Below are 27,650 nucleotides of genomic sequence, written 5' to 3'. Positions count from 1 at the left end.
CACTTGTGTGCTGGTCTTCACGGGTTGCTGCCCCCACTTGAACAGGACACATTGGCGCCCCCACCAGCCTGGTTCCCCGGGCCGCATGCTTTGGCCAAACAGCTGAAGCGCTTCCTGGTGGGTGGTTTGTACTTGCACGTCCACCATGGCCGAGGAGCTCTGGGTCAGCCTTCCATGGCAGGAGTTTCTGCTTGATCCTTCTGTTCTCAATCTGGAAAAGCCCACATTTGCTTCCTAAGCTTCTTCAATTGAAACAGGGAAGGGAAAGAAACCCCAGTGGTTTGGAGATGTTCACACATACAAAAATTTAAGGCCTCCGCACCCTCTTAGCTGTTCAGATGTTGGCTCTGACCCGTAGCACTTTTATGTAATCAAACCCTGCCCACCCCAAGGACCCAGGATGCCTCCTGATCCGAAGCAGCTTCTGGGGCAAATGCGGGCACAGGCTCCTCCGTGCATGTCACTAACCAGCTGACTCTTGTTTCTTCTCTCTCTGTCTCCCGTCCTGCGTGTATGGCCTGCACTGCCCCCGGGTGTCTTTCTACCTCGTCCTGCCCTCCGCATGACCCAGAACGGGGCTCTTCACCCCCGACATGGCCTTTGAAGCCATTGTGAAAAAACAGATTGTAAAACTCAAAGAGCCGAGTTTGAAGTGTGTTGACCTCGTGGTCTCAGAACTGGCCACGGTCATTAAAAAGTGTGCCGAGAAGGTAACAGAAGGTTTCGTTTTTCTCACCTACGCATCTGTTCCCCATCTTCTCCTTCCCATCATTGAGCATTCACCCAAGCAGCTAGGAAACTCTGCCTTGGCAGGAACCCTCTTCCAAGGCCCAGCGGCCGCTTGGCAACATCTCGGCTTTGCCTCGGCTGACCCACGGGGGTGGTCCAAGCACACGCGGGGTCCACCTTTGCAATTTGGGCCTCTGCGGGGCTGAAAGGCCTTCATTGTTGCCAGATGCGCTTACTCACCTGCAGCAGGGATCAGAATCCGTGCCCAACACTGGACTGCTTTGAGAAAGGGGGTTTTCAAACCAACACAGAGGCAATAAAACATTTTGCCTGTGTGCTGATCTACATATTCTTATATCACCAGCATTTAAGAAATTTTCAGAATTCCTTGGTGGCGCAGTGGTTAGGACTGTGATTCTGCTGCAGGGGACTTGTGTTTGATTCCTGATTGGGAAACTAAAATCCCACAAGCTATATGGTATGACCAAAAAAAAATTTTTTCCCCCAACTCATGGACTTTGCACAAACTGTGAAAGGTGGGCTTCTGTGCATTGGTTTGGTTGCCACTGCAAAGGCCAGAGGTATCGGAGGACTGGATTCCTAAGGCAAGATGCTTGGGCATGGTTTTCTGCCAAGGGAGTGCCTCTGAGGTAGATGGCCCAGATGCTGCCCCTCGCCCTGGTGACCCAGGGGCTTTGATCCCACTGTGTCACTCGCTTTCTCTGCCACTTGCCACCTCAGAATCGCATTCTCTGAAAAACGTCTCTGCATGTGTGTGGGCACCCACTCAGGCTTTCTGGCCCACCGTCCCCCGACCGCCACTTCTTGTCTCATAGCTGTGGCAGCTCTGAGATAGGAGCAGGGTGGGGTCTCGGTGGGTCTGCCCCATGTCAGCCCCCAGCCATGCTCTCCATTTGGCTCACATTTTGTGCCCCCTCCCTGCCGCCCTGCGAGGACCCTGCCAACGTCACCACTCTGCTTTCCCCCAGCTCAGCTCCTACCCGCGATTGCGAGAAGAAACAGAACGCATCGTCACCACTTACATCCGGGAACGGGAGGGGAGGACCAAGGACCAGGTACTGGCTCTTGTTTGATATATTTGTAACTTGTGTGCAGCAGATCTTGGTTGTGCAGTTACCTGAGTTTGGACAAATGCGTACAGCAAGGTGGTCTGCCCTGGTGACTCAGTGCAGGAGACATGGGTTTGATCCCTGGGTCGGGAAGATCCCCTGGAGAAGGAAATGGCAACCCACTAGAGTATTCTTGTCTGAGAAATCCCATGGGCAGAGGAGCCTGCTGGACTACAGTCCATGGGATCGCACAGAGTCAGACAGACACAGCTGATCAACTAAACAGCAACATACAGCAAGGTCACCCCCACTTCCCTCCACGCGCAGAATGGTTCTGCTGCCGCCCCCGAATTCCCGTCGTTGAGCCCCGTGGTCGGTGCCTGCCCATGCCGCAGGCCCTGGCGACCACCCGGCTGCTGCTCCTCTGCTTACCTTTTGCAGGATGCCATGTGAACAGACTCCTGCTGTCATAGCCTCTTGATTCTGTCTCCCCTCACTTGGCAACATGCTCTCGAGATTCAGCCCTGATGTTTGCAGTGTTGCCAGAGTGTCTCCTTGGACAGCCGAGTGGTGTTTCATGGCAGGGGTGGACCACAGCCTGCTTGTCAGCGTTCACCCAGCGGAACACCTTTGGGTGGTTTATCTGTTTTCACATTGTCTTGAGAAGGCCATGCAGGCACGTGTGAAGGTAGAGTAGGCCACCCCACACAGCCACAGTCCACGCCTCACCTGCCACCTGCTTGGCCTGGGGCTGCCAGTCTGCCTCCGTGTGGCCCAACGTCTGATCTGGGTCATTTCCCCCACCTGCCACCTCTTCCCAGTCTGCTGTTATCTCTTTCTTTCTCTCTCTCTCTCTCTTTTTTTTTTTTAGGATTTGCCACATTTTTAAAAATTGTCACTGACTTACAACATTGTGTCAATCTGCTGTACAGCAAAGTGACTCAGTTATACATATATATACATCATTTGGCTCAGATGGTTAAGAACCTGTCTGCAGTGCAGGAAACTTGGGTTCCATCCCTGGGTTGCGAAGATCCCCTGAAGTAGGAAGTGGCAACCTACTCTAGTATTCTTGTCTGGAGAATCCCATGGACAGAGGAGCCTGGCAGGAGCTTCAGTCCATGGGGTCACAAAGAGTCAGACACAACTGAGCGTCTAACACTTTCATGTTCATGCATTCTTTTATGTATATATGTTTATTCACACACACATATATATTCTTTTCCATGATGGTTTATCCCAGGAGTTTGGCAGCTGTTTGTTTTTCAAACTGGAACCGAAATAAACCCACCTGTTGTATCTGGCTGTGGGAGTACCTTATGGAGAATGCTCCCTCTCCCCTTGACATTGGTGGAGAAGAAACTGGCTCATTTGTCCCCCAAATCCGCACGCCTGGCCCGCTCTATCCCTGAGAGTTCAGAAGCACAGTGGAGTGACAGAAAGGGCCGGGACTGTTTGAGGGCTGGTGCCTTTTCTGAGATGACATCCTAGCTGGCTGGTGTGTGTCTGTGTGTTTCATGTTAATGTCCTTACCTGACCAAATTACCACTGCTGTTTGTTTTTAATTTTAAAGAAGTGTAGTTGATTTACAATGTTATGGTGATTTCTACCAAGCAGCAAAATGATTCAGTTATACATATAGGTCATTTTCCATATTCTTTCCCATGACAGTTTTATCACAGGATTTTGACTATAGTTCCCTCCTTTGCTGTTTTAATGAGGCACTTAAACCAAAAGAGTGAAAGTGTTAGTTGCTCAGCTGTGTCTGACCCTTTGCGACCCATGGGCTGCAGCCCACCAGGCTCCTCTGTCCGTGGGATTCTCCAGGCAAGAATCCTGGAGTGGGTCGCCACTCTCTTCTCTGGGAGATCTTCCCAACCGGCGCTACTCTGAATGTGATGGCATATTGTGACTTGTTTAAGCCTTTGCCGTGGGGCCTTATTGCCTCGCTCCACGCCTCAGAGGCCACCCTTATGACCACCACGTTGCTCTGTTGGCCCAGTCTTTCTCCAGTGTGAGGCCTTCGGGTCTGGAAGCATCCCCGCCCCCTTTTCCATGCCAATGGTTCCCAGGCTATGGGAAGGGGGTGGGTTCCCTGCCCGGAAATGGTGTGGTTCTAGCTCCCCCTGCTGGTGGATGTGGGAATTGCTCTGACAGCAGCTCCTCTCTGGCTTGGCTCTGTATTCACAGCAACCCCCCGCAACTTTCCCCCCAGATTCTTCTTCTGATTGACATTGAGCAGTCCTACATCAACACCAACCACGAGGACTTCATTGGATTTGCCAAGTATGTATTTTTCAAGACAGCAGCTGGTGGGGCAGCACCAGTGTCCCCCATCAGAGTCAGGCCCTGAGAGAGGCAGTTGAACGGGATTCCCCCAGTGGACCAAGGCCCAAGGGTCTCTCTGTCCGGGGTCCCTGGGTGAAGCGAGGGGCCATTGGAGAACATCTGGAAGCTTTCCTAGGCTAGCAGCAAACTCCAGTCTTGTCCCCAGTGCACCTCTGGTGGAACACCCCCGTGGTTAGTTTAAGGAGGAAAGGACAGCTCTATGACCAGACCCTTCAGAAGAGGGCAAGACTAACCAGTGTTCAGTGCTTCCCTTCCTGCAGGACTTCTCAGAGCCTTTTATCAACTCGCATGCAGCTTTCCCAGGCTCCCCCATACTCACTGGTCCTTTTCCTTAGCATCTTAGGGGCTCAGGGCTCCAGAGGCTGCCCTTTAGGAAATGCTGCCAGGATTTGCATGGCTTCTGTTCACATGCTGTAGATTGAAAACTAGAGCAGAGAGCTCTGATGTCTGCAGAATGGAAGACTAAATGCTGGTGGCCTCTGGGCCCTTGCCTCAGCAAGCTTGCGTGTCACACAGGTTGTTCTGATGGCTCACAAAAGTCTTCTTTCCAGAGCCTAGTAAAATAACAGGTGGCTGATAGCCAGCCTCCCTATATTTGTTTAGCAAATATTGCTGGTGTACTTTATGCTAGGCCCTGTGCTACAGCAAGGAACAAGCATAGACCCAGGTCCCCACCCTTAATGGAAGGTCCTGTGGCAGAGATAGACGTGCATCCAGGCAGTTAAGATGCAGTGTGGTCAGACCAGGGTGGGGGCTGGGCATGGCCCATGGGAGTCCAGAGGGTAGCCTTGTGGCCTGGCCTTAGAGATACAGGGAGGCTTCTTAGGGAGTCAGGCCCTGCAGAGTGCAGACTTAGGCTGGCAGGCTGGGTAAGAGGGTCTTCCTGTCCAGGTGTCTGCTGGGTAGGCATTTAAAAGTGCACTCAGCTCTTCTCTTGTGGGCACATGGTCGGTGAGTGGAATGAATGAGTGGATGAGTGGATGAGTGAACTGGGGGCATTATCAGAAGCTGGTCCCCCAGCCCAGATGAGCTGAGGGTTGCCCACTGCACTGTCCCTGCTGGCGGAGAACTAGGGGCCCTGGCCGGGGGCTGCCCCGCAGGCTGGGCTGAAAATGCCGGTCCCCCTCTTCGGGTTGCTGTTGTTCTCCTCACCTTGATGTCTCTGCTTCTCACACTTCATCCACAGTTCCTTCTCACAATCTCTCGTGTTTTTCCTTTGACCACTTCACTCTTTCCTCTGGATTCCTGGGCCTTCCCACTTCCCCCAGCTGTTACTATACTGAGCAGCTGGTGACCGGGTGGGTATTGCCTGCTGTGTGCCTTTTCCCTGGTGTGTGAACGGGGGCCGACCTGGCTGGGGGCGGGTGCCAGGCTTTTCCCGGCCCAGGCCCCAGCCCTGGGTGGGATGTCTCAGGGCCTCCCGGAATAGCCATGGAGCATTGTGCAGGGCCTTTGGACTAGGATTTGGGCCTTGCCCTTTCAGCCCACAGGCTGGGAGCACGCTGTTAAGCCAGTTCTCATAGGAAGATGAGATGTGGAAAGGAGGGCAAGTGGAGGGGCTGTGGGAGAGGAGACCTTCCCAAAGAAGTCATGACAGCCAGGTGATGGGGATGGAGGGGCCCAGAGAGCAGTAAAGATAGGGAAGGATGCCTGAGAAGTGTAAGCACGGGGAGGCCAAGGCCTCATTGCCAGAGGGGCCTGCAGGCCAAGGGGAAGACTTTGGACTTTGCCTGTGACATTCCTGTGCACACATGTGTGCATGCACAGCCACTGAGGCAGTGGCAAATCTCTGATTGGGTGAAGGCAATTGAAAAAGGCAGCCAAGGGGGCTGCCAGGCATGGGTGAGACCCAGGAAGCCCTCAGGAAGTAGCATATCTGGGACCTCAGCATCACGCAGACAGTGAATGGCTTAGTTTTGTGTCTTCAGACACCATTGATTAACCTTCTTGTGCTTAGAAGTTCTGGGGTGCTTTCTCAATGTCCTCTAAACACTTAAAATAGGGCCCAGAGAAAAAGTCATTATATTAGTAGTAAATACATTGAACCATAGTCTGATCTAGGCTGGGCGGCCCTGTGCTGAAACTGTTCAGGACCTGGTGCTGGGTCAGGGATAGCAGGAGAAAGCAGGAAGAAGCCTCAAGTTTGACCCCCAAACACTGAAAGTATTTTGAAGCCAGCATGGCTACCTCCCAGCCACCTGGGAATCCAGCCTCCCATAGCCCCTCTTGGAGGCTCCAGGACCCAGTGACTTTTAGCAATAGCTGGCACTCTTAAGAGTGGCCAAGATCAGGGCTGAGAAGTCATGGTTTAACTCGCTACGTGTTCTTGTTCATTCCATAAGCCTGCACTCTTTCCTTGGGCAGCCCTTTGTACATAGGGGGTTTCTTTCTGCCTCTGCACAGAGCTTGTCCCTTGGCTTCCTTTAGGGAGAGAACCTTAACGGGGCCACAGGGCCTTTTGCCCCTTGTCCCTCTCGCTCCTCATCGCTCTGGGCGTCCCGCCGCCTAAACCCTCTCTGTTTTTTCGGTTTCAGCGCCCAGCAGAGGAGCACACAGCTGAATAAGAAGAGAGCCGTCCCCAACCAGGTATTTACCCCACTGTGGCCTGCAGCTCCTCCCTTGAGGGCGGGAGGGCACTCAAGGACCACCAAGCCCAGTGATGGCGCCTGGCTCAGAGCCTGTCCCGCCAGAACCCCCCACCCCACCCCACTCCCAGCCTCTCATGTCCACTTAGGTTTTGATAATTTGGGAAATGGATCTTTGAGTGCAGCTCTGGCAGGGTCTGGGGGCAAACTGCTCACATGCAGAAGGCCCTATCTGCCATCCAAGGCCATGGCTAGAACTTGACCCTAAGGAGAGAGGCCACCCAGTCTGCCTGGTGTCTGCAGGAAAATTGGGTTCCTGCCCCAGCCCCAAAGACTCGGAGGTTATGGGAGAGGACCAGGAGTGGGCAGGGAGGCTGGTTGTGATCAGCAGTTCTGGAGCACCTGGAGGTGCTTTCAGCCTCGTATCTAGGGGAACCCAGAACCGTTTGAGGGATTCTCTGCCTCGATGTCATACTCTAACCAGAGGCCTTGTGAAATAAGGATAGCTTTATATATGCCAGTATGAAGTGGCCTCCCCTTTTTTTTCCCTGCTTAAGAAAAGACATCATCTTTGCAAAAATTTCTGCCAGTGTCCCCTGCCTTCTCCACACCGGGTGGGGGTGGGGGTGGGGGTGCTGCTGTTCATCACGCACGATGACAGAGCCCCCTGGAAAGAAGGGGTGTAACCACTGCATGATTTTTTTTGCGCTTGCCGTAAGTAATTCATATGTTGTTGCTTTTTCGTTTTGGGAGATGATAATGAATTAAATATTAACACCATGAATATAATTAATAGCATGTAATTTTTTTTCTTTTGCTGTTTTCTCTCCCCTTGCTCTTCTCTCTCCTCGTTTTTGTGCTTTTCCTGCTTTTTCTCCATCCCCTCACGTCCCTTACGTCTCTTTTCTTCCGCCTGCTCTTCTTTGATTTACCCACAACCCTAACTTTGCATTTTCAAAGGGGGAGATCTTGGTAAGTACTCACTTAGTGTGGTAGCAAATGTTAGAGAACTTGGTGGTGGTGGAGATGCTGCCACCCTATAATATTCCACACCCCTCCCCAATAAAACAACCACTAAAAATCCAGCTAACCTAAAAAAAAAAAACAAATTCTGCCATGGCCACTGCATGCCAGACTTTGTGTGGCCCTGGGTGTGACTCACACAGACACTAACCTGCCCACTGCCTGCCTCCAGCACCCACCCCTCCAGCCCGTTCTGGACACATTCTCCTCATTTCCTGTAGGTCAGGGATGGCAAATACTCAGCAAACACCCCAGGCCTTCCTCCCATCACACCTCTGGCCAGGGAAGATTTTGTTCAAGCCCTGCTAGAGAGCTTGTTCTTGCCACTGCTACTGCTCTGTTTGCAGACAGCACCCTGCAGAAATGTCCCCATCCTGCACTCAAGGCAGACATTACTAATCGGTCTGGCACTCTTTCCCTCCTGCCTCTCCCCTCTAATGTGCCCCTGGCAGACATCACTAATCAATCCTGGCTTTTTTGTTTGTTTGTTTTTGGTGAAGCATGTGACAGATATGATGAACTAGTTAAGGAATTTTTTCTTTCCCCATGTGATAGCTTTGCACATGACACCCCTCCCGTCCCCATGACAGACATGGCTAATCGGTTGGGGGACTGTCTCCTGGATGCTGCCAATCTCTTCCCGCCTCTGTAGCAGATATGATGACTGATTAGGCTGTTCCTCTTGCCCCCATCTGTTTGCTGATGGTAGACATCACTAATTGATCCTAGTATTCTTTTCCCCTGTGCCCAGAGCGCCACCCATGGATTGGTGAATAGTATTTGCCATCCCTGTTTTAGGTATCACCTCCTGTCTGTGTGTGGCCCAGCCCAGACCAGCAGTGAGCAGGCACTGTTCACATTTGAGAGCTGAGCTCTTTTCAAGGTGCCTGCCCCTTGGGCAGCTCTCCACCCTGGAGATCATGGCTTGGGTCAGTGGCCCTCACTGAGCCTTCCTTTTCCCGGCTACTCTCCCACCACACTGAGCAGGCCCTATGGCTGCTCCGCTGGTGATCCCAGGGCTTTTCAAGTAGCTGAGCTGACCCTGTACCAGGGTCTGGAAGATCCAGAAAGACCCCAAAGCTTGGCATGGTTGGCATGGCCACAGGAGGAATGGATCGTCCTTGGACCCTTGGTTCCTGCCTTCCCTGTGTGTCACAAACCCCTGCCCCCAGTCCCCTTTGAACTTGAATGATTTCCTTCCTCCAGACAGACCAGGGCCATGTTTCTCTCCAAACCCACACCCTGAGAGGTTTAGTCATTCTTTTCCTCCCAGATTCCACACCCCCAGCCATGAAGCCCAGCTCTGCTCTGTGCATGGCTGTGGCACCTGGATCTCCCAGCCACGATTCTCATCCCTGCCCAGACCTCTCACCCAGGAGGAGAAGGGCTCCACTGCCCTGCTTGCCTGCTGCCCATGCCACCCCTGGCAGCCTTTCCTTCTGCCCCCAGCATGCCTGTGCCCTGGAGCATGGGAAGCCTGCCTGCCTCTCTGTCTCCCCAGCTGACCCTAGTCCTGCTCCCCTCCTTTTTCTGAGCCCAGTCCCTTCAGCACAAATCGCTTGGATAGAAGTCCCGATCGCCCCTTCTTGCTCTAGCCTCAGCACCTATGTCTGCCACCAGCAGCTTGCTCCTCCCCAGGGGGTGGGATTTTGTCTCTGAGTCCTCTTGGGCTCCTGCACAAGCAGTTCTCAGGGTGGCTTGAGGGCAGAGGGACTTGGGGGTGCAGTGCTTCTCCAGACCCCGAGGCTCAGATATGCCATTCCCAACATGGCCACAGCCCTTGCCACATGCCCCGGAGCCGGTCAGGGGCCCCATCTGCTAGCTCTGACCTCAGCTGACCAAGGGTGGAGGCAGGCAAGCCAGGCCACAGAGAGGGAGGGGGAGAGGCCCATCTGCCCCCTTGGGGACAAGGCTGGGCCAGGTGAGAGTATCTCCTCTGGGGAGCAACCAGCAAGCATGGCCTCTGCCCCTTTCTTCCCCCGACCTATCAGTCAATGGGTAAAGTTTAGAAGCACCCACTCTGTGTCTGGGCTAAGACAAGACAGGCCTTACACTCCCCCTGGGGAGAGAGGGTTGTCGTGGACAGACCCCCACGCACCTCCAGAGCTGGGTGTGGTTGTTAGATGCAGGGGTTCCTTCCTGGGTCCTATGTGGGATGGCCTTGGGCCTGGGTCTGGAGACCTGCTGTCCCACTTTGCCTGAGACTGAGGGTGTCCCTGGGACTGTTAGTGCTCAGTCTAGGGGCCTCCTGGGCAAACCAGGGTGAGTTGGTCACCTTGTTGCCAGGAAAGAAACCAAGACCTTGTTGGGGCTGACAGTCTCTGCCTGCTCCCTGGTGGCCACAAGACTCCCAGGTGCTGTCTCATCATCCTAGGGAGAGAATAGTCTATATGCTGGGCCTTAGCAAGAGCTGCCACGTGGCTTCTTACAGGTCACAGCCTAGGCAGGGACATCTCTGTGGTATAGGGGTCCCTGGGTGCTCTGCAGCTGCCTCTGCCTTCATGGTCCCTGAGGCTCAGAGCTCACTTCCAGGTGGCCCTGTGACAATGTGGTGGGCCTAGGGACAGGGCAGAGTAGACAGGGTGAAGGCCCTCTTGAGATCCATCCTCAGGGGAAGCATGGGAGCCTCACCCCACCCTTGGGGGCACAGTGCTCTGTCTTCCCAGCCAGCCCCGGCCACTCGCAGCCCACCTCCTGCAGCTTAGCCGTCTGCCATTGCCTCGGCCTCAGGCATCCCCACCCACCCCTGCTCATGCTTCCCACTGCCGCAGGGTCCCCAGTCCAGAGTGGTGGGGGGCTCCAGCCCACAAGTGCCTGCATGGCCCAGAGAACATGAGAGTGTGCCCCCAACACACACACCAGGCTAGCCGCCTGCCTTTAGCTGTCAGGTGAGTCCCTCACTCAGGCCTGGGTTCTGCCCCCTGCTCAGATGACAGCTGCAGCCAGAGGGGAGCCCTGTCAGGGGTTCTTCCAGCCCAAGACCTGCATGTCCCAGTCAGAGAAAAGTGGAACCACATGACTTGAAGCCGAGTGTGGGGCATGATGCCTGGCAGGTCTCCTGGGCTCAAGCCCTCTGAGTGGAGGCATTCCTTCATCCTGGTGTTCTGGAAAGAGCACCTGGGGGAGGGGAGCTCTGGGGCAGGGCCTAGCTTGACCTCCTGGTCAGAACAGAACCCTGTGCCCGCTGAGTGCCTGGGTGAGCCGGGCAGTGGCGACCAGCCTCTGCCAGTTGTCCCCTGAAAGGAGAGAAAGAACCGTTCCATTGCCCAGCAGTCCCTACAGCTCTCCATCAATGGCTGCCTTCCAGGGGACGTGAGGGGCAGGGCCCAGGGGGTCCCTAGTACCGTGTCTCACCAAGGCAAGGCTGATTCCTTCAGTGTCACATCTCATCCTGCACGTGACACGGCCCACCCATAAGCCTGGGATCCCCCTCCCCTAGGCCCCTTCTAGCTGGGCGTACCTCTTGCCACCTGTGCTAGTTTAATCTAACCCCATGGGCAGAGGGGCTCCCCAGGGACCCAGCTCCCCAGCAGCCCAGAGCCTGTGAGTCAGTCCACGTCTGTCCATTGAGGGCCCCGCCTTGGTTTCCAGTGGGTAGCGCTTGGGGCAAAGCCGAGTGGAGTTGGGTTGCCTGGCTCTGGGCTGGAGGTTTCTCTGCCATGGTGGCCTGGTTTTTCTGCCTTGCTGGGGGCGGGGGCAGGCCGGGCTGGGTGGTGTCCTGGTCCCCTGCTGAGCCTGGCTGGCCCTCCATCCTCCCCAGGTGATCCGCAGGGGCTGGCTAACTATCAACAACATCAGCCTGATGAAGGGCGGCTCCAAGGAGTACTGGTTCGTGCTGACGGCTGAGTCTCTGTCCTGGTACAAGGATGAGGAGGTGAGTGGCTGGCTGGGTGGGGCGGTCAATGGGTGCTCTTCACACCTCCTGCCTCCGGGTGGCGCTCTCTCAACTTACTATGGATTCGGAAAAGGTGGCTTGAGTGCCTCTGTAATTAGGATGGTATCAGCCAGGTTTGGAGGGTGTGCAAAAGGCTCCGTGCTTCCTATCCCAGCCCCTCACAACCCACTGTGGGGTCAGGCCTGATGGGGGCTGGGCTCCCTGAGGAAAAAAGGGACATGGGGGAGGGGGAGCCACCCACAGTCTCCAAACTGATCCCACCCTCCAACAGCACGGCAAGGGGAGCTCTCAGAGGGGGTACAGACTCAGACCAGAGACTCAGATTCACGACCAGGCCCTTAGCTCCTCTGGGCGCCTCAGTTTTCCCATCTGTGAAGTGGGGCAGAATGGTCCTTGCATCTATAAGGTGCTCGGTCCCATGTCTGTCTTGAGATTATTCCATGTGGGCTCATCCTTCTCAGAAGGATGAGGGAGGCCTCTGGGAACAGCAGCAGGATTAATAAGCACCAGGAGCGGGTCACACACTGCCTGTGGGCCTATGGCCAGGGCTGTGAATGAGTGCAGCCCCTGCTGACGCAGGCTCTGTGGCCTGGGCCACCGTGCTTCTCTCCTGTCCCTGGAGAGGCGCAGAGGCTCTCCTTGTTGTCAAGGTGATGTTAGGTGGCCATCGTTTGGGATCTGTGACACAGAGGCCCCACATGAAGGCACTTACAGAGATGGTGTGTTTCTTCCCCACATCCCTGTGAGCTCTGCACCCCTGTACTGTGAGGCTGTCCGGGGCCCAGGCTCCACCTGCCCTGTTGCCACCTTATCACATAGCTCCTCCCTGTGGTCCCAGACGGCTGCCCCACACCCATCACCATACGGCCCTGATATCGCTCTGCTCACATGCCCGTGAATCTTGTCATACAACTGCTGTATGTTTAGTTCACGTGGGATGGCACAGCCTCCAAGGTGCCCTTGGAGGAGAGGCTGGGCATCTCTGATCAGCCCTGGAAATGCCCCACCTGGCTCTCCTCCCTTGGGGGTTCTGGGATGACACCCCATGGCTGGGCAGCCGGTTGACCCCACCCCAGCTGTGTGTATTTCCACCCAGGCTCAGAGAGGAGGCAGGTAGAACTTGAGCTCTCTCGGGGCCCATGGGGGAGCCCTCTCTTGTTTATGAAGCCCTTGCCCCATGCCAGGTTCACTGGCTAGGGGAGCCCGCCATGGTCCCCTAGAGAAGGCATTCTCTTCCTCCCCTTCCTCCTCAGTCAGTACTCACATTCCTTTCGTCAGGTAAGGAAACTGAAGCTCTGAGCAGTGACTTGCCCCTGTGTCACAGTGTGGGGAAGGGTCCCTGTGTGGTGGGTGCAGGGTGCAGGCTCCCTGACCCTCAGCCCCTCAGCCCCACGCCTGGATGGTTCCCCACTGCCCAGACCGGAAGCAGTTCTGACAAGAGGCAGTGTTTGAGGAAAGAACGTCATCACCCCACTCCCCTTGAGGCCCGAGACTCACTCCTGGAATGTTGCGAAGCCTTGGGAGGCCCAAGTCCCTGAGGGGACCCTGCCTGGGCGGCTGCTTCACCTCTGGGGTGGGGGAGATGCGATGTCTGGGGAGCCTTCCAGGGTTGCGCTGTGGAGGGAGGGTGGGACTGGGCGGCCCTCAAGGAACCTTCGTGGCCACAGCTGCTCCTCAAGATGGCCGGGGTGAAGTGGGGGTGGGGGGCGGCGCGTGCACGTTCCTTCCCTCTCTTTCCGCCCCCGGAGTCTGAAACCCTGTCATCAGCTGTCAGCTGGTGTGCGCCTTTGGGCTTCGAGGGAGCCCCAGGGCAGGAGTGACAGACCTTGGGCGGTTGGAGAGGGGCGTCGGGCTGAGACTCCAGCCTGGCAGTTTGCCACAGGGCACCGTCCCGAGCCCAGTTTTTAACTTCAGGAGGGGCCCTTTGTTCCTCCTTCATCTCAGGGTTGAAAGTGGGAGCCGCAGACCCTCCCGAGGTGGCCCCAGAGCAGAGGCTAGGGCTGTGTTGGGAGGAGGGTCGTGCGCCCGCCGGCCGTAATGAGAACCAGCAGTCCCGTGAACGAGGCCCTGTGTGCGCCCCAGACACAAAGCGGGCGGAGATGGGGAGGGGCGCGCGCGAAGTCCTCTCTCTGTCCGTCCCCTGCCTCTCCCCTTCCCCGCAGTTGGGATCCCCAGCAAGGACCCTGAAAATCCCACCCAACCCGGAGTGGCCACTCCCAGGGTCAGGCCACCTTCGTAGAGAAGCCTCAGGGAGAGGCAAGACACCAGGGTTACTTTATTTAAAGAATAAACAAGAGATGGTAGTTCCAGGAGGGTAGGCACAGGGGACTGATTTCGCCAGAGCCCCTAGCCCTCCAGCCAGTGTCAGGGTGCCCTTGGCCCTTTCCTGGCACCTCTCCCCCAACCCCCGCCCAAGCCCTTCTTCTTTATTCCAGAATCTTCTGTCCAGATCTCCACCCCTGTGGGGAACAGGGCAGTGGACGATGACACTCACCTCCGGGTGTGCCTCACTGTGGGGGTGGCAGCGAGTTTGGAGGGGGCCCATCCCGACGCGCCGCTCGCCCGAGCCCAGCCTAACCAATGTGCAGACTACTGTACACATTCCGAGCCCCCTGAACAGGTAGTCTGAACACTGGGCTGGCGGGGCCGGCTGTCCATCCATCCCGCGGGCCCCCTGGGCAGCGGCAGGGCCACCGCGCCTCTGGCACCTCCGAGGAAGCCACCCGCCTGTGACTGTCTGCTCGTCTCTTCTGACGTGGCATGGCTGGGGCCAGCGCGCATCTGGAGAAAGTTGTGGGTTTTCAGGAAATCCTAGGGAGGCGGTGGGGGTGAGGGAGGCGGGGGTGGGGACAGGGAGGGAGGGTCTGGGACCAGGGCCTCTGCCAGCGGGAGAAGGTCTCTGGGGTGGGGGCGGGGTGCACACGCGCCTCTGTGTCTGTGTGCTGTGTGTATGTGTGCGTGTGTGCGTGCACGCGCGTGCCCGCAGCATCAGGAAGGCGGCCGCCCTGCTCTGGGCGGAATCACACTATAAACAATTCCAGATGTGGTGTCTTGCTCAGGGCCCGAAAGGACTGTGTGTGACTCAGTGACTTGGCCTGGCCGGCCGACTGGAAGCTTCCTGCCCCACGATGACATGATAGGGTGGGGGCAAGCAGAGCTTCTTCCACAAATTTCTGAGCCAGGAACTCAGACCCCAACCCCTTGTGAAACCCCCAGAACTCTTCCCCGAGAGGTCAGAGGGCCTGCCCACACCCGCTGCGGCGTGAATGGGGGGCGCTCACCTCCTTGGCCGCCGGGCTCTTCTTCCTGCCTCTCACTGTGGCTTGGCCTGGAGGAGCAATGCCCTGCTTCCTTCTTGCATGGAGCCTTGTGGACTGACTGACCCTGGTGCAAGAGTGACAGACAGACAGACAAAACCCCAGGTGCCTTGTAAGCGCTGACTCCAAGATAGGCATGTGCTCAGAGTTTTCAGTGTCCTCCTGGACCAGGAGGCCAAGGCTCCTATCCACCTTTTTGATTTTTGTTATTTGTTACTAATTTATTTTACCGTGCCACAGGGCATGTGGGATTTTAGTTACCTGACCAGGGATCGAACCCATGCTCCCTGCATAGGAAGCATGGAGTCTTAACCCCTGGACTGCCAGGGAAGCCCTTCCTACCCACCTTTGACAGCTGAAGAAACTGAGGCAGAGGAGGGACAATGAGTGGGGTGGGGTCTGGCCCTTCTGATCTCCTAACACCCCAGTCAGGACTGAGCCCCCGCACCAAGCCTGCCCCTTCAGTAGTCCTGAAACTCCAGGCGGCCCTCCACCCACCGGGGAGCCCCCAGCTCTCTTTCCCATCACCACTGAGGCCGCTTTTGAATTCGGAAGCAGCCGTCTTTGTGGGGCTTTGTTCTGATACCTTCCGGAGGTCAGGGGTAGGATGGCTGTGGTGTGAGGGAACTGGTCTCTATTCTCCAAAGGTATCCAAGAGGTCAAAGGCCAGGAGGGCAGTGGGGAGACCCTGGCTTCTGAAGTCCCATGTGGCCCACTCCACTGCTGTGTGCCCTTGGGTGACCAGCAGCCCTCTCTGATCATGCTGCTTCCCAGGCAGGGATGTGTGAGAGGGTTCCAAGAGCTATTGGACACAGCATGTCTCCTCAGCCCGAGAGCGGTTGGGAGTTGGGGAGACCCTGGCGCTGTGCTTTGGTTTTCTGATGTAGAAAACCCAGTTAATATGCTACCACCTCCACCCCCGAACGAAGACTAATGATGCATTTGCAGGGGCATACAGTAGGTGCTTAGCTGACATCACTGGGGCTCCAGAGTGTGACTTCCAACTCAGACTCACCAGGCCCAGAACCTTGGCCAGGAGATGCACCCTTTCTGAGCTGCTTGCTCAGTAGCCAGCAGGACCACCGTGCCTGGCACTCAGTGGGCACTTTCTGAACAAGGCCAGCCAGGCTTTGGAACTCAGGCCTCAGCTCGAGGGCGCCTCCCTTTCCAGCTTTGCCCAACCCCTACCCCCACTGCCTGCCGTTCTATGCCTCAGTCTGTCTCTCTTGAAAATGGGATCATAGTGGTAACTCACTCGCAGGCTTGTTGTGAAATTGTAGAGGACTTAATGGTTACGTTCACTTAGTGGTTGGGACCCAGGTACAGTCAGAGCTGGCTGGTTTTGAGCATCCCCTGTGTGTCAGCAGTGAACCAGACAGGAGTTCCCACCCTGGATTCAGCGGTCCCAGTGACCCAGGCCGATGACCAAGATGTGTGGCGTGCTGTGTCATGTGAGGAGAAGCACCAGGGCGAAAAGTAGAGGGCGAGTTTGGGGTGGGGTTGGAGCAGGCCTTGCCCTCTGCACAAAGGTGTCAAGAGGGAACCGTGTGGACTTTGAGGGTGGAGGGCAGCATTCCACGTGCAAAGGCCCTGGGGTAGGAGCCCACTTGAGATGTTGAGAGAGAGTCAGAGGCCAGCGTGGCTGGGTCAGGTGAACGAGGGGGAGATGGGGCAGGTAAGTTCATCTGCGGAGAGCGAGCCACATGGGAGGCATTGGATGTTGGCCATGTCCCTTGTAGAGTCCAGCCAAAGCTGACCCCTCCCCTTCCTCCATCAGGAGAAAGAGAAGAAGTACATGCTGCCTCTGGACAACCTCAAAATCCGTGACGTGGAGAAGGGCTTCATGTCCAACAAGCACGTCTTCGCCATCTTCAACACAGAGCAGAGGTGAGCCCACCCAGGACCCGGGTCCCGGGGAGACCAGTGGCCCCATTCAGTCATTCTGCAGCATCCGCAGAACACTTACTGTGAACAGTCCCTACCTACGGTCTCAACGGTCCAGAAAGGGAGTCAGTCAAGAAACAGAAAAGTGTTTCTGTGAGGCGGTCAGGGAAGGCCCTTCTGGGGAGAGGTGAGAAAGAAATGAGCAGAGCCAGGGCGGATTTTAAGCAGACAAGGGATTGGACCTGGGGCTGGTACTCACGGGTGCCCCCTAGTGGTCATGAGGGGAACAGGCTGAGGAGCCGGGGGTGAGGGTGGGAGGCCAGGGAGGAGACACCCGCACTGGCCCAGGTGGGCAGTGGTGGGGCTGGACCTGAGGGGCTGAGGACACAGAGGAGGAAGGGATGGATTCCAGCAGAGGGACCAGACTCCTGGCGGCTGTGGGTATGAGAACAAAAGGCACTGCCCAGGGACGGAGCTGCCGTTGGCTGACATGGGGCAGGCAGAGGCAGAGAAGGCTTGGGGCCAGTCAGAGGCGGGGTTGGGCGACGCTGAGGGAGAGGGGCCTGTGAGATTCCAGGCAGAGTGTGAGGGAGGCATCTGGGAAGGTACAAGAGACTGGTGTTCAGGACTGCCCTCTGGGCAGGAATATGAACTGGGGATTCATTGCCCTGTGGTGGTGTTTCAAGTCTAGAGGGGGCAAGATCCCAGGGCCAGTGTAACAGAGACGAGAACAGCCCAGGAGACTCTCCGTAAAGCCATCCCCAGGGGTGTTGGTGGGAGACTTTAGCAAAAGCCAAGGCACTTCTCTCAGCTTGAGAAAAGACCCAGTTGGCAGGGGGTCTGAGAGCAGGAGGAACGGCTGAGTGTGGACCCAGGAGGGCCCCTGCTCAGGTTCACACCATCACGCAGGGACCCCCTCGCACCAGGGTTCAGCCAAAGCCTGGTTGTCCTTCATGACTGGCCAGCAGGCACTGGCTTTCTCTCTGCTGGCCCCTGGACTACCTTCCCACTAGTTCCAGCTGAGCCACTGGCTTGTGCAAAAACAGCTCTATCCTGCTCCTTTCTGGGCTGGCCGAGAGCTCTGAGGTCTTCTTTGACCATCAGCTGCCTCCAGAGTCTTTTGTAGCCCTTTTCGGGCTATAGGCACATTCCTCCCACTCCCCACCTCCCACGCCTAAGAAGCCCTAGGGTATGTGGGATAAACTGGGCTCTGCAGTGGGACAGGCCTGCTGGGAAGCTGTTCCTGGCTGCCAGATGCCCGGCAGCCAACACACTTCCCTGATCCTGTGGTCTTCCGTGCAGTAGGGTGAAGACATTGCCTAATATATTATTGAGGGGTGAGTTCAGGAAACAAAGAGTGATAGTAGCAGAAACAAGATAGAAGTTTGGTGGGTTTTTTTTTTAATATAAATCAAGTTCAGACTTTACCATCAAGGGCAGGTTGGACAAGCCCACAGGCATCCAGACCCAGGCCCTCCTTCTATTTCTCAGCTTTCCTCCTCTCTGTCCAAGATGGCTGCCCAATCTCCAGCCATCATGATGATGTTCCAGGCAGCAGGAAGGAGGAGGAGGAGCAACAAAGAAATGCCCTGGAAATCTCAGGGCAGCCACTCACTGGCTGCTGGTTGGCCTGAGGACTGTCGTGAGGCCATGTGTGCCTAATCTCAAACCCAAACCTCACTGGAAGACTTTGGGACAGTTTGGCCGTCTCAGCCACACCTGCTTTGCGGGACAGGGTGACATGCATGTAGCATGGATCCTGACCCCAGTATAGAGAGAACACTGTCCTTAAATACTGGTTAGTGCCCGTCTGTTTTCCCTCATCTCCCAGCCTTGGGGCTCTGCACCTTCTGCTCACAGACCCACATGTGCCCAGCAATTCACAAGCCTTCACTGGGAGTCTTGGTCCTGTCCCTGGCCAGCTCTACCTCCCTTCTAAGAATCTGGGCACGTGCTAGACCTTCTGTGTGCAGTGCAGTAGCCACTACCTACATGTGACTATTTAAATATAAATCAGTGGGAAAAAGTCTTAAGACCACTTTCTTGGTCACCCTGGCCCATTTCTTGTGCTCAGAAAGAAACTACCTGTGACTCACGGCTACTGTGTCAGGCAGCACAGGCAGAAAATGTTTCCACTATCACAGAACATTCTTCTGGACAATGCTATAGTCTTTCTACCAGGGTTTCCCTGGTGGCTCAGAAGGTAAATTCACCTGCAATGCAGGAGACCCAGGTTCAGTCCCTGTGTTGGGAAGATCCCCTGGAGAAGGGAATGGCAACCCACTTCAGTATTCTTGCCCAGAGAATTCTATGGACATGACTGAGCGGCTGAGACACGCACGGAGTCACCTCTCTAGAAACACTTTGATGGGAGCTCCCCAGCTGGCAGAGAGTGTCATGGGTCACTGCCCACTTCTAGTCACTGCCCCCCCAGGAGAGCATCAGGAGGGAAGTAGCTGAGCTCACAAACAGAACACCAGGGATGCTGCTAGATGCAGGCTCACGGAGCACACACCCTGCTCTCATCACAGTTTTGGGTGTTGCAGGCATGAACTCATGAAGCCTCCATCAGGCCAACGTGGTGTAGAGGCCACTGCCATCCTGGGGCCTCTGGTCATGAGCGCCCGGGGCAGGGGTGAACCCCTGTCAGGCCAGCCTCCGAGCCTGCACGCCAGCTCCTTGTTCCCGCTGGGCGCCGGGCAGGGTTAGCCACGGGCCTTTTCCTCCCTCCCTCCCGCCGCAGGAATGTCTACAAGGACCTGCGGCAGATCGAGCTGGCCTGTGACTCCCAGGAGGACGTGGACAGCTGGAAGGCCTCATTCCTCCGAGCTGGGGTCTACCCGGAGAAGGACCAGGTAAGAGCACCCTGAGCTGACCCCTCCCTCCCTAGAGAAGAAGGGGAGCCAGCATCTCATGGGCTGGTTCATTTTAGGCTGTTTGCCAGAACTCTCTGAAGGCATGTAGCCCATACCCCCTTGCTTTCTGTTTTTTTAATTTTTATTTATTTATTTGGCTGTGCCGAGTCTTAGCTGCAGCACATGGAATCTAGTTCCCTGACCAGGAAATGAATCCAAACCCCCTGTGTTGGGAGCATAGAATCTTAGCCCCTGGACCACCAGGGAAGACATCCCATGCTCTCTTGAACAAAGGAGAAAGGGGATTGGGGTGGGTGGTCCTGTCATCAGCACCTAGAAGATTCTCCAACTGAAGTCAAGGACAAGGATACACATGGGCCAGGATCCTGTCTGCTTTATTCTCTTTTTCCTGTCCTGAGGCAGAGTGAACGTGGCCCCAAATTAATGTGTTGTCCCATTCCCCAGCTGAGTGTCTCTAGCCCACCTTGGGCCGCAGTCACCCCAGGTCCAAGCAGCTCAGGCCGGGGCAGGCAGGGCCGCACGGTGCCAATGCAGCCGTCAGGGGCCAGCCCCAGGGAGTCAGTTGCGGGTGGGAGAGGGCAAGCAATTCCCAGAGGAGGGGGCGCTCCCCAGGCTCACCTCAGACCATGGTTACTACCTTACCACTTCTCCTTCCTTGCAGGCAGAAAACGAGGATGGAGCCCAGGAGAACACCTTCTCCATGGACCCGCAGTTGGAGCGGCAGGTAGAGACCATTCGCAACCTGGTGGATTCGTATGTGGCCATAATCAACAAGTCCATCCGTGACCTCATGCCAAAGACCATCATGCACCTCATGATCAACAATGTGAGTGCCTGCCCCTCCGGGGCCTGCCCCACCCTGCAGCCAGATGTGGCCTGAACACACTCTGTACCAAATTAAAGTCAGGGACTTCCCCGGCAGCCCAGTGATCAGGACTCTGCGCTTCCACTACAGTGGCACAGGTTCAGTTCCCGGTTGGGGGACCAGGATCTCACATGCTTCATGACCAAAATAAAGGAAAAGATAAAAATTAAGTCTCACCACCTGATACAAACAGGACCTCCTAGCCTATCTTGGGAAATGGGAAGGCACAGGCCACCTGTACCCCGCTCAGTGGGGTCATTGAAGCTACCACCACACATGTGCACTTTCTCTGAAGTTTTTTTAGCTTTATAGTAACCCTAGGAGAAGGGACTGCTGTCATCCCCATTTTAGAGACAGGAAAACAGAGGCCCAGATAGGTTAAGAAACCTGTTCCAAGTCACTCAGAAGAGTGAGAGGTAGGATTCATTCAAACCCCGGCTAAGTCTGTCCCCGCTGTGGCCTCTAATGGCCTGTGCCCCGCCTGCCTTCACCCTGCTACCCGAGGGCTCCCGAGCCTCTCAGGGCATCTGGCATCTCTTGAGTGAAATATGGCTACACTAATGTCTCCTGCTGCAGGCTGCTGGGACGGCTCAGGCCCTGGGCTCAGCACTAAGCACTTAGCTGTGTGTGTAGCCCAGGTTCAGTTTCTCTTGTGACTATAAGAGCTCATAGTAGGACAGTGCCTAAAGCAAAAATCTCGTGTCCCTTCCCTTTCACTCTGTTCTTCCCAGTCTCCTCCCATGGGTGTCCTGGTACATTTTCACATATGGATGGGATTGGCAATATATAGGGTGCCACAGCTATGCAATTTTAAATGCATGTATGCTTTGATCCAGCAGTTCCACTTGTAGGAATGTCTCCCCACAGAGACATTTGCCAGCATGCAGACTGAGCATATGCATGGTTATTCTCTTCAGCATGTTTTATAGCGGCCAAGAAATAGAAATCTCTGTCCATTTCTTAGAATTCGTTAAGTAAATGTCCATTTTATTGCAAAAAAATACCCAAAAATAAAAGAATGAAAACTTTCTCCAGGTCTGTACTGACTTTATTAAAGTGAAAAGGTATAGAGCATAACAGAATGATCAAGAAGGCTCTATTTGTGTAAAAACAGACGGGAAGTCTTCTCTATATATAATATGCCTAGGAATCTGGAAGTTTGTACAGGAACCTAGTGACCCTGGAAGGGGAACTCGGGGCCTAAAGAGACCAGAGTGGACAAAGGAGACTCTTCACTGTATTTTTAAGTGATACTTTTTTTCCTTTACTAGTTTTTCAAAATTTAAATGCTTGAATAGCTAATGCATTTACATGGTTTGCAAATGCAAAACTATCCAGCACTGTCAACTCTGCATGCGCTTGGAAAGTTCATTTGAGAAAATCCATCTATATATATATTCTTTTTCATGTTCTTTCCCATTACAGTTTATTATAGGATATTGAATATAGTTCCCTATGGTATATACAGTAGAGCATTGTTTTGTATCTATTTTATACGAGGTGGTTTGTATTGGCTAATCCCAAACTCCTAATTTACCCACCACCACAACCACCAGTGTCTGTTTGGTAACCATAAGCCTGTTTCTGTTTTGTAAATGAGTCCATTTATATCATATTTTATATTCCACATATAAGTGTCTTCAGTTCAGTTCAGTTCAGTCGCTCAGTCATGTCCGACTCTTTGCAACCCCATGAATCGCAGCACGCCAGGCCTCCCTGTCCATCACCAACTCCTGGAGATCACTCAGACTCCCGTCCATCGAGTCAGTGATGCCATCCAGCCATCTCATCCTCTGTCGTCCCCTTCTCCTCCTGCCCCCAATCCCTCCCAGCATCAGAGTCTTTTCCAATGAGTCAACTCTTTGCATGAGGTGGCCAAAGTACTGGAGTTTCAGCTTTAGCATCATTCCTTCCAAAGAAATCCCAGGGTTGATCTCCTTCAGAATGGACTGGTTGGATCTCCTTGCAATCCAAGGGACTCTCAAGAGTCTTCTCCAACACCACAGTCCAAAGGCATCAATTCTTCGGCGCTCAGCCTTCTCCACAGTCCAACTCTCACATCCATACATGACCACAGGAAAAACCATAGCCTTGACTAGACAGACCTTAGTCGGCAAAGTAATGTCTCTGCTTTTGAATATGCTATCTAGGTTGGTCATAACTTTTCTTCCAAGCTTAATATGATGATATCTGGGTCCATCCATGTTGCTGCAAATGGCATTATATCATTCTTTTTTTATCACTGAGTAATATTCTACTGTGTGTGTGTGTACCACACCATTATTCATTCATCTGTTGATGGACATTTAGTTTCTTCCATGTCTTAGCTATTGTACATAGTGCTTCAGTGGACATTGAGGGTACATGTATCTTTTTGAATTATAGTTTTCTCTGGATATATGCCCAGGAATGGGATTGCTGGATCATATGGTAGTTCTGTCTTTAGTTTTTAAAAGAACCTCCATACTGTTTTCCATGGTGGCTGCACCAATTTATATTTCCACCAACAATATAGGAGGATTTGTTTTTTACAAACCCTCTCCAGCATTTATTATTTGTACATCTCTTGATGGTGGCCATTCTGAGTGGTGTGAGGTGTACTTCATTGTAATTTTGATTTACAGTTCTCTAATAATTAGTGATGGACATCTATTCTTAACAAGACAATTGTAGAGGAGACTTTGGTTACAAGATCTCATATATCCATTGAATCGATTTTTCTGTCTCAAAGCCACTCTTGCCCTTAATGGGGAAGCTCTGAAAGCATCCCCTCCAAAATCAACAACAAGTTGGCCATTTCCACTTTTATTTAATCTTCTTGTAGAGTTACTAGCCAATGCATTTAGACATGAAAAATAATTGAAAGGTGTGAATGTTGAAAACAAATGGGGAAAATTGTCCCTATGTAAACATGAACTTGTGTACCTAGAAACTCCAAGAAAAGTAATTGAAAAACTACTATATCTTGTAGGAGGATTCAGGAAGGAACAAAGTATTAAGTTAATGAACAGAAACTAGCAGTTTTTAAACAAAAGTCAGTTTCAACATATAATGGGAGAAAAGATAGCTACTAAAGATAAGATTTTAGGAATACATTTCACAAGAGTCTCATGATTGAAAGAACCCCGAGAGACCCAGGAGACCACTGCGTAGAAAGCTCACCTCCTTGTCAATATTGCCCATGTTCCCTAGTAAAGTTAAAGACTTTAAAGAAGAGCATGGTGAACCAAGCCCATCACAGCAGCTGGCTGAGTTCTTGGCTGGTGTGTTGGGAACCTCTGACCTCTCCAACCCTTGCCCCCAGACGAAGGCCTTCATCCACCACGAGCTGCTGGCCTACCTGTACTCGTCGGCGGACCAGAGCAGCCTCATGGAAGAGTCGGCTGACCAGGCCCAGCGGCGGGATGACATGCTGCGCATGTACCACGCGCTCAAGGAGGCGCTCAACATCATTGGGGACATCAGCACCAGCACTGTGTCCACTCCCGTGCCCCCACCCGTTGACGACACCTGGATCCAGAGCACCAGCAGCCACAGGTCCGTGAGGCTGGATTGCCCACAGGCTGCAGAGGGTACTGCCTGTGGGTTTCCAGCTCTACCCACCCCCACCCCCATGTGTCCATTAGGGCACAACCGTGGGTGGCCAGGATGCAGGGGCCCTGACCACAGATGGTACAGTACCCAGGGCTGGCCGTAGTGTGGGACTGCCACCCCTGCCTAGGCCTGAAGGGACAGGGAGAGAGAAGGGTTAATGACCTGCCTGTCTCCTGATGCCTTCTGTTGGTTAAGGCCAAACAGAAACCAGAGAGGGCATGGGGCCTGGGCAACCCTGGCCATACAGGTAAGCCTCCTAAAGCACAGAGGAAGCTGAGAACAGCTGGTGGGAGAGGACCTAGAGGGACACGTGGAGGGCGTAACCGGCATCCCCGGCCCTGACCACCTAGAGCTGAGGTGCAGTGAGGCCCTGACATGGGCACGTCAGAGCATCAGGCTGGGACACCTGACCAGTAACAGGGCAGGTGGTGGGAGGAGAAAGGGTGGCCCAGAGAAGTCTCAGAAGGTGCCAGTTTTTCCAAGCCCTCAGGGAGCCTTGAGGTTCCTTGGAGAGCAGACCCAGCCTCCAGCCTGAGATGCAGCACCCAGAGGGGAGGCTGTGGGGCACATGGGACAGGGGCCCATGGACCTTACAACCTCTGGAGGCATGCTGGGCTCTGGAAGGACTTTTGGCTTCAAAGGGTGGATTGGGGTCAGTGGGGAGGCTGGAGTGGGGCCAGTGAGAGGGAGATGCCGGAAGGAGTGAGACCAGAGGGAAGCAGGAACCCTAGTTGACTGAGGACAGGTGCTGGGCCCTGGCTCAGGTCCTGGGGGTGGACAGAGGGGCCCAGGGCATCTGTGCTGACCTGCCCAGGACCAGCTACTCACTGCATCTGGCTGGGTGGTAGCTGGTGCCAGCCTGTGTTACAGAGGAGGCCACCCTCTGGCCAGTGCCCTGGCCCTACCTTGGGCTTCTGCACCCACACCCATGTGGCCGGTGCGCCTGCCCACCAGCTTCACCTCACACCTCTCCTCTCTCCACAGCCCCACTCCGCAGCGCCGGCCTGTATCCAGCGTGCACCCCCCAGGCCGGCCCCCAGCAGTGAGGGGTCCCACCCCTGGGCCACCCCTGATTCCTGTGCCAGTGGGGCCAGCTACCTTCTCAGCACCCCCGATCCCATCCCGGCCCGGCCCCCACCCTGGCGTGTTTGCCAACAACGACCCCTTCTCAGCCCCACCTCAGATCCCATCTCGGCCAGCTCGGATTCCACCCGGCATTCCCCCTGGAGTGCCCAGGTAAGGCTAGACCCCCTTGCCATCCGCCACCTAGAGGCACCCGCCTGTGGTCTGCAGGGAGCAAAGGAGTCAGCAGCATCCCTATGGGGCTCACGGGGAAACTGAGGCCCCGAGAGGCCTAATTCACAGAGCAACGGAGTCCACGCTACTCCCAAGCTCCCACGCCCGTCCTCTACATGAGCAAGTGGGCCCCCTTGTAGCTCGGGGCCCCTCCCATGGGACCCCTTCTTCTGGTTTTGACCCGTTCCTTTCTGAGGACACGCACATGAGGCGCTGCCCACCCCTGCCCTGCCTTGCTCCTCCCTGGTTGCCAGGCTCCTTCTTCCCCTTTTCTCCCATGAGCAACCTGTGGTCCAGAGTGGGCGCAGGTGCTCATGCCCCGGTTGGTTCATTCCTTCCCAGCGCCAAAGCAGCCATCATGGAGCACCCAGGTGGGTGCTGGCCTTCGTGTACTCATCGAGGTCAGGGCTTCCCACCACCCCAGCGAAGAACTCAGCCAGCTGTTGTGACGGGCTTGGAAGAGCATTCACCATGCTCTTCTTTAAAGTCTATAACTTTACTATGGAACATGGGCAATATTTACATGGGGTGGGGGAGGTGGCGCCTGGGTCCTCAGCCTTGCCCGGCTTCCAGCCTCACTGCCCTCTCCCCTTCCTGTGTTTACTCTCTTTGCAGCAGAAGACCCCCTGCTGCACCCAGCCGGCCCACCATTATCCGCCCAGCCGAGCCATCTCTGCTCGACTAGGCTGCAGGGGTTGGGGGTCATGTTCTTGGGAGTCCTCGAGCAGGACCCTCAGTGCAGGAGCTTCGGTGGTCTAAGCCCACCTGCCGCCCCTGGCCCTCCCGTCCCCAGGCGGGACCAGGCTCCCTGCGGGCAGCCCCTGGCTCTTCCCTAACCCTGGCCCCCATCCCTGGCTGGACACAGCACTGAAAGGAGGGCCCCTGGAGCCCCAGAATGAGGGGTGCTGGGGTGTTGCACTTTGGGAGATGGGGTCTCAGGTACCAGAGGAGACAGCTGCATCCTGAGTGCCATCTTGAACGAGGGAGCCAGGCTGGTGGGGGCAGGGTTCACCCGGGGGTTCTCTGGCCAGGAAAGCCTAAGTGGACCAGGCCTAAGAAACGGCACCGAGACGTCCATACCCGCTAGGCCTCATTCTGCTTCTCAGCAGCTGGGGCTACCAGTGGCAAGCCAGGCCCCGCGGGTCCAGCACTGCCTGCCCGCCTGCCCGAGTTGTACATATTCCTTCCTCGGCCGCATTAACCGCACGGCTCAGCCTCGGCTGCTGGAGGTGCCTTCGCCAGGTCCGGAACACTCGGCCCCGGCCAACCTCTCTCCTCCCTGGGCAACCCCCTTCTCTTCCTGGGTCCCCAGGGCAGCTGGGGTTCAGGGCTGAATGGGATGGGGAAGCTTGGGGGGCCTCTGGGTCCCCACCCGGGGCTCCCCCACGGGTCAGGCTCCGGGCGGCCTCTCCGTGAGCAAAGCTTCTTGCTCGCTCGGTTTGACCACTGTAAGTGCCTGCACTCTGTACCCTATTAATAAACTACAATAAAGGGAAGACGCTTCTGGTGGCTCGTGTGTGGGCCTTTTGTGTTGCCATTCAGGCTGGCGGGGGGGTGGCCTTGCCCCAGCCCCTCCCACCATGGGCCCCCCCATACCCGAGGGTCTCCTCTCGGGTGGGAGGGTTTACTTCTACTAGAGGGGAGAGCTCTTACTTTCCTAAACACCTCAGGAGCAGAAGCAAATATTCCCCCTCCCCCCATCCCCTCATGCTTCCCAGGTGGCACTGGTGGTAAAGAACCTGCCTGCTAACGCCAGAGACGTAAGAGAGACCGGTTCAATCCCTGGGTCAGGAAGCTCCTCTGGAGGAGGGTATGGCAACCCACTCCAGTACTGGCTGGTGAATCCCATGGACAGAGGAGCCTGGCAGGTTACAGTCCATAGGGTTGCAAAGAGTCAGGCATGACTGAAGTGACTTAGCCTGCACACACACACCCCATCCCCACACACAGACGCTTGGCTGGAGCCCATGACACAGCAGTGATAACAGGCCAGGATGGGGACCTGGGACAGGTGTGCGAGTTACTGAAGGGAAAGGGTATCCTGGCCGCCCACCTTATACTGTGCAGCAGTCAGGCTCCTCCTCACCCCCACAGTCCTGAGGGCTTCCCCCTTCACCCTCCTGGGGGCACAGGCCTTCCAGCTCAGCCCGGGTCACAGTTAAACTTT

General features: G+C 55.3%; 1 protein-coding gene across 12 annotated transcripts in view; it reads left to right on the top strand.

Moving 5' to 3' along the window:
* DNM2 (dynamin 2) overlaps window positions 1-27,650 on the top strand; it is an 87,730-nt gene that overhangs the window by 59,664 nt on the left and 416 nt on the right. Inside the window, exons 10-22 of one of the 12 annotated variants that reach the window (XM_040240688.1) lie at window positions 572-710; window positions 1,719-1,805; window positions 4,015-4,085; window positions 5,417-5,446; window positions 6,683-6,734; window positions 7,694-7,705; window positions 11,517-11,630; window positions 16,746-16,855; window positions 19,596-19,707; window positions 20,390-20,554; window positions 23,898-24,130; window positions 25,172-25,423; window positions 26,099-26,992. In XM_040240688.1, the coding sequence (XP_040096622.1) occupies window positions 572-710; window positions 1,719-1,805; window positions 4,015-4,085; window positions 5,417-5,446; window positions 6,683-6,734; window positions 7,694-7,705; window positions 11,517-11,630; window positions 16,746-16,855; window positions 19,596-19,707; window positions 20,390-20,554; window positions 23,898-24,130; window positions 25,172-25,423; window positions 26,099-26,168 (1,447 nt within the window). In that variant the 3' untranslated portion in view covers window positions 26,169-26,992. Of the gene's footprint in view, window positions 1-571; window positions 711-1,718; window positions 1,806-4,014; window positions 4,086-5,416; window positions 5,447-6,682; window positions 6,735-7,693; window positions 7,706-11,516; window positions 11,631-16,745; window positions 16,856-19,595; window positions 19,708-20,389; window positions 20,555-23,897; window positions 24,131-25,171; window positions 25,424-26,098; window positions 27,000-27,650 lie in introns of those variants that run through there. The other 11 variants (XM_040240687.1, XM_040240692.1, XM_040240695.1 and 8 more) reach the window with 11 other exon arrangements.

Source organism: Oryx dammah, unplaced genomic scaffold (genome assembly GCF_014754425.2).
Source record: "Oryx dammah isolate SB20612 unplaced genomic scaffold, SCBI_Odam_1.1 HiC_scaffold_5, whole genome shotgun sequence".
Classification (NCBI taxonomy): Eukaryota; Metazoa; Chordata; class Mammalia; order Artiodactyla; family Bovidae; genus Oryx; species Oryx dammah.
Note: the sequence above shows the minus strand (reverse complement) of the source record. Positions and strands in the feature narration are given on the sequence as shown.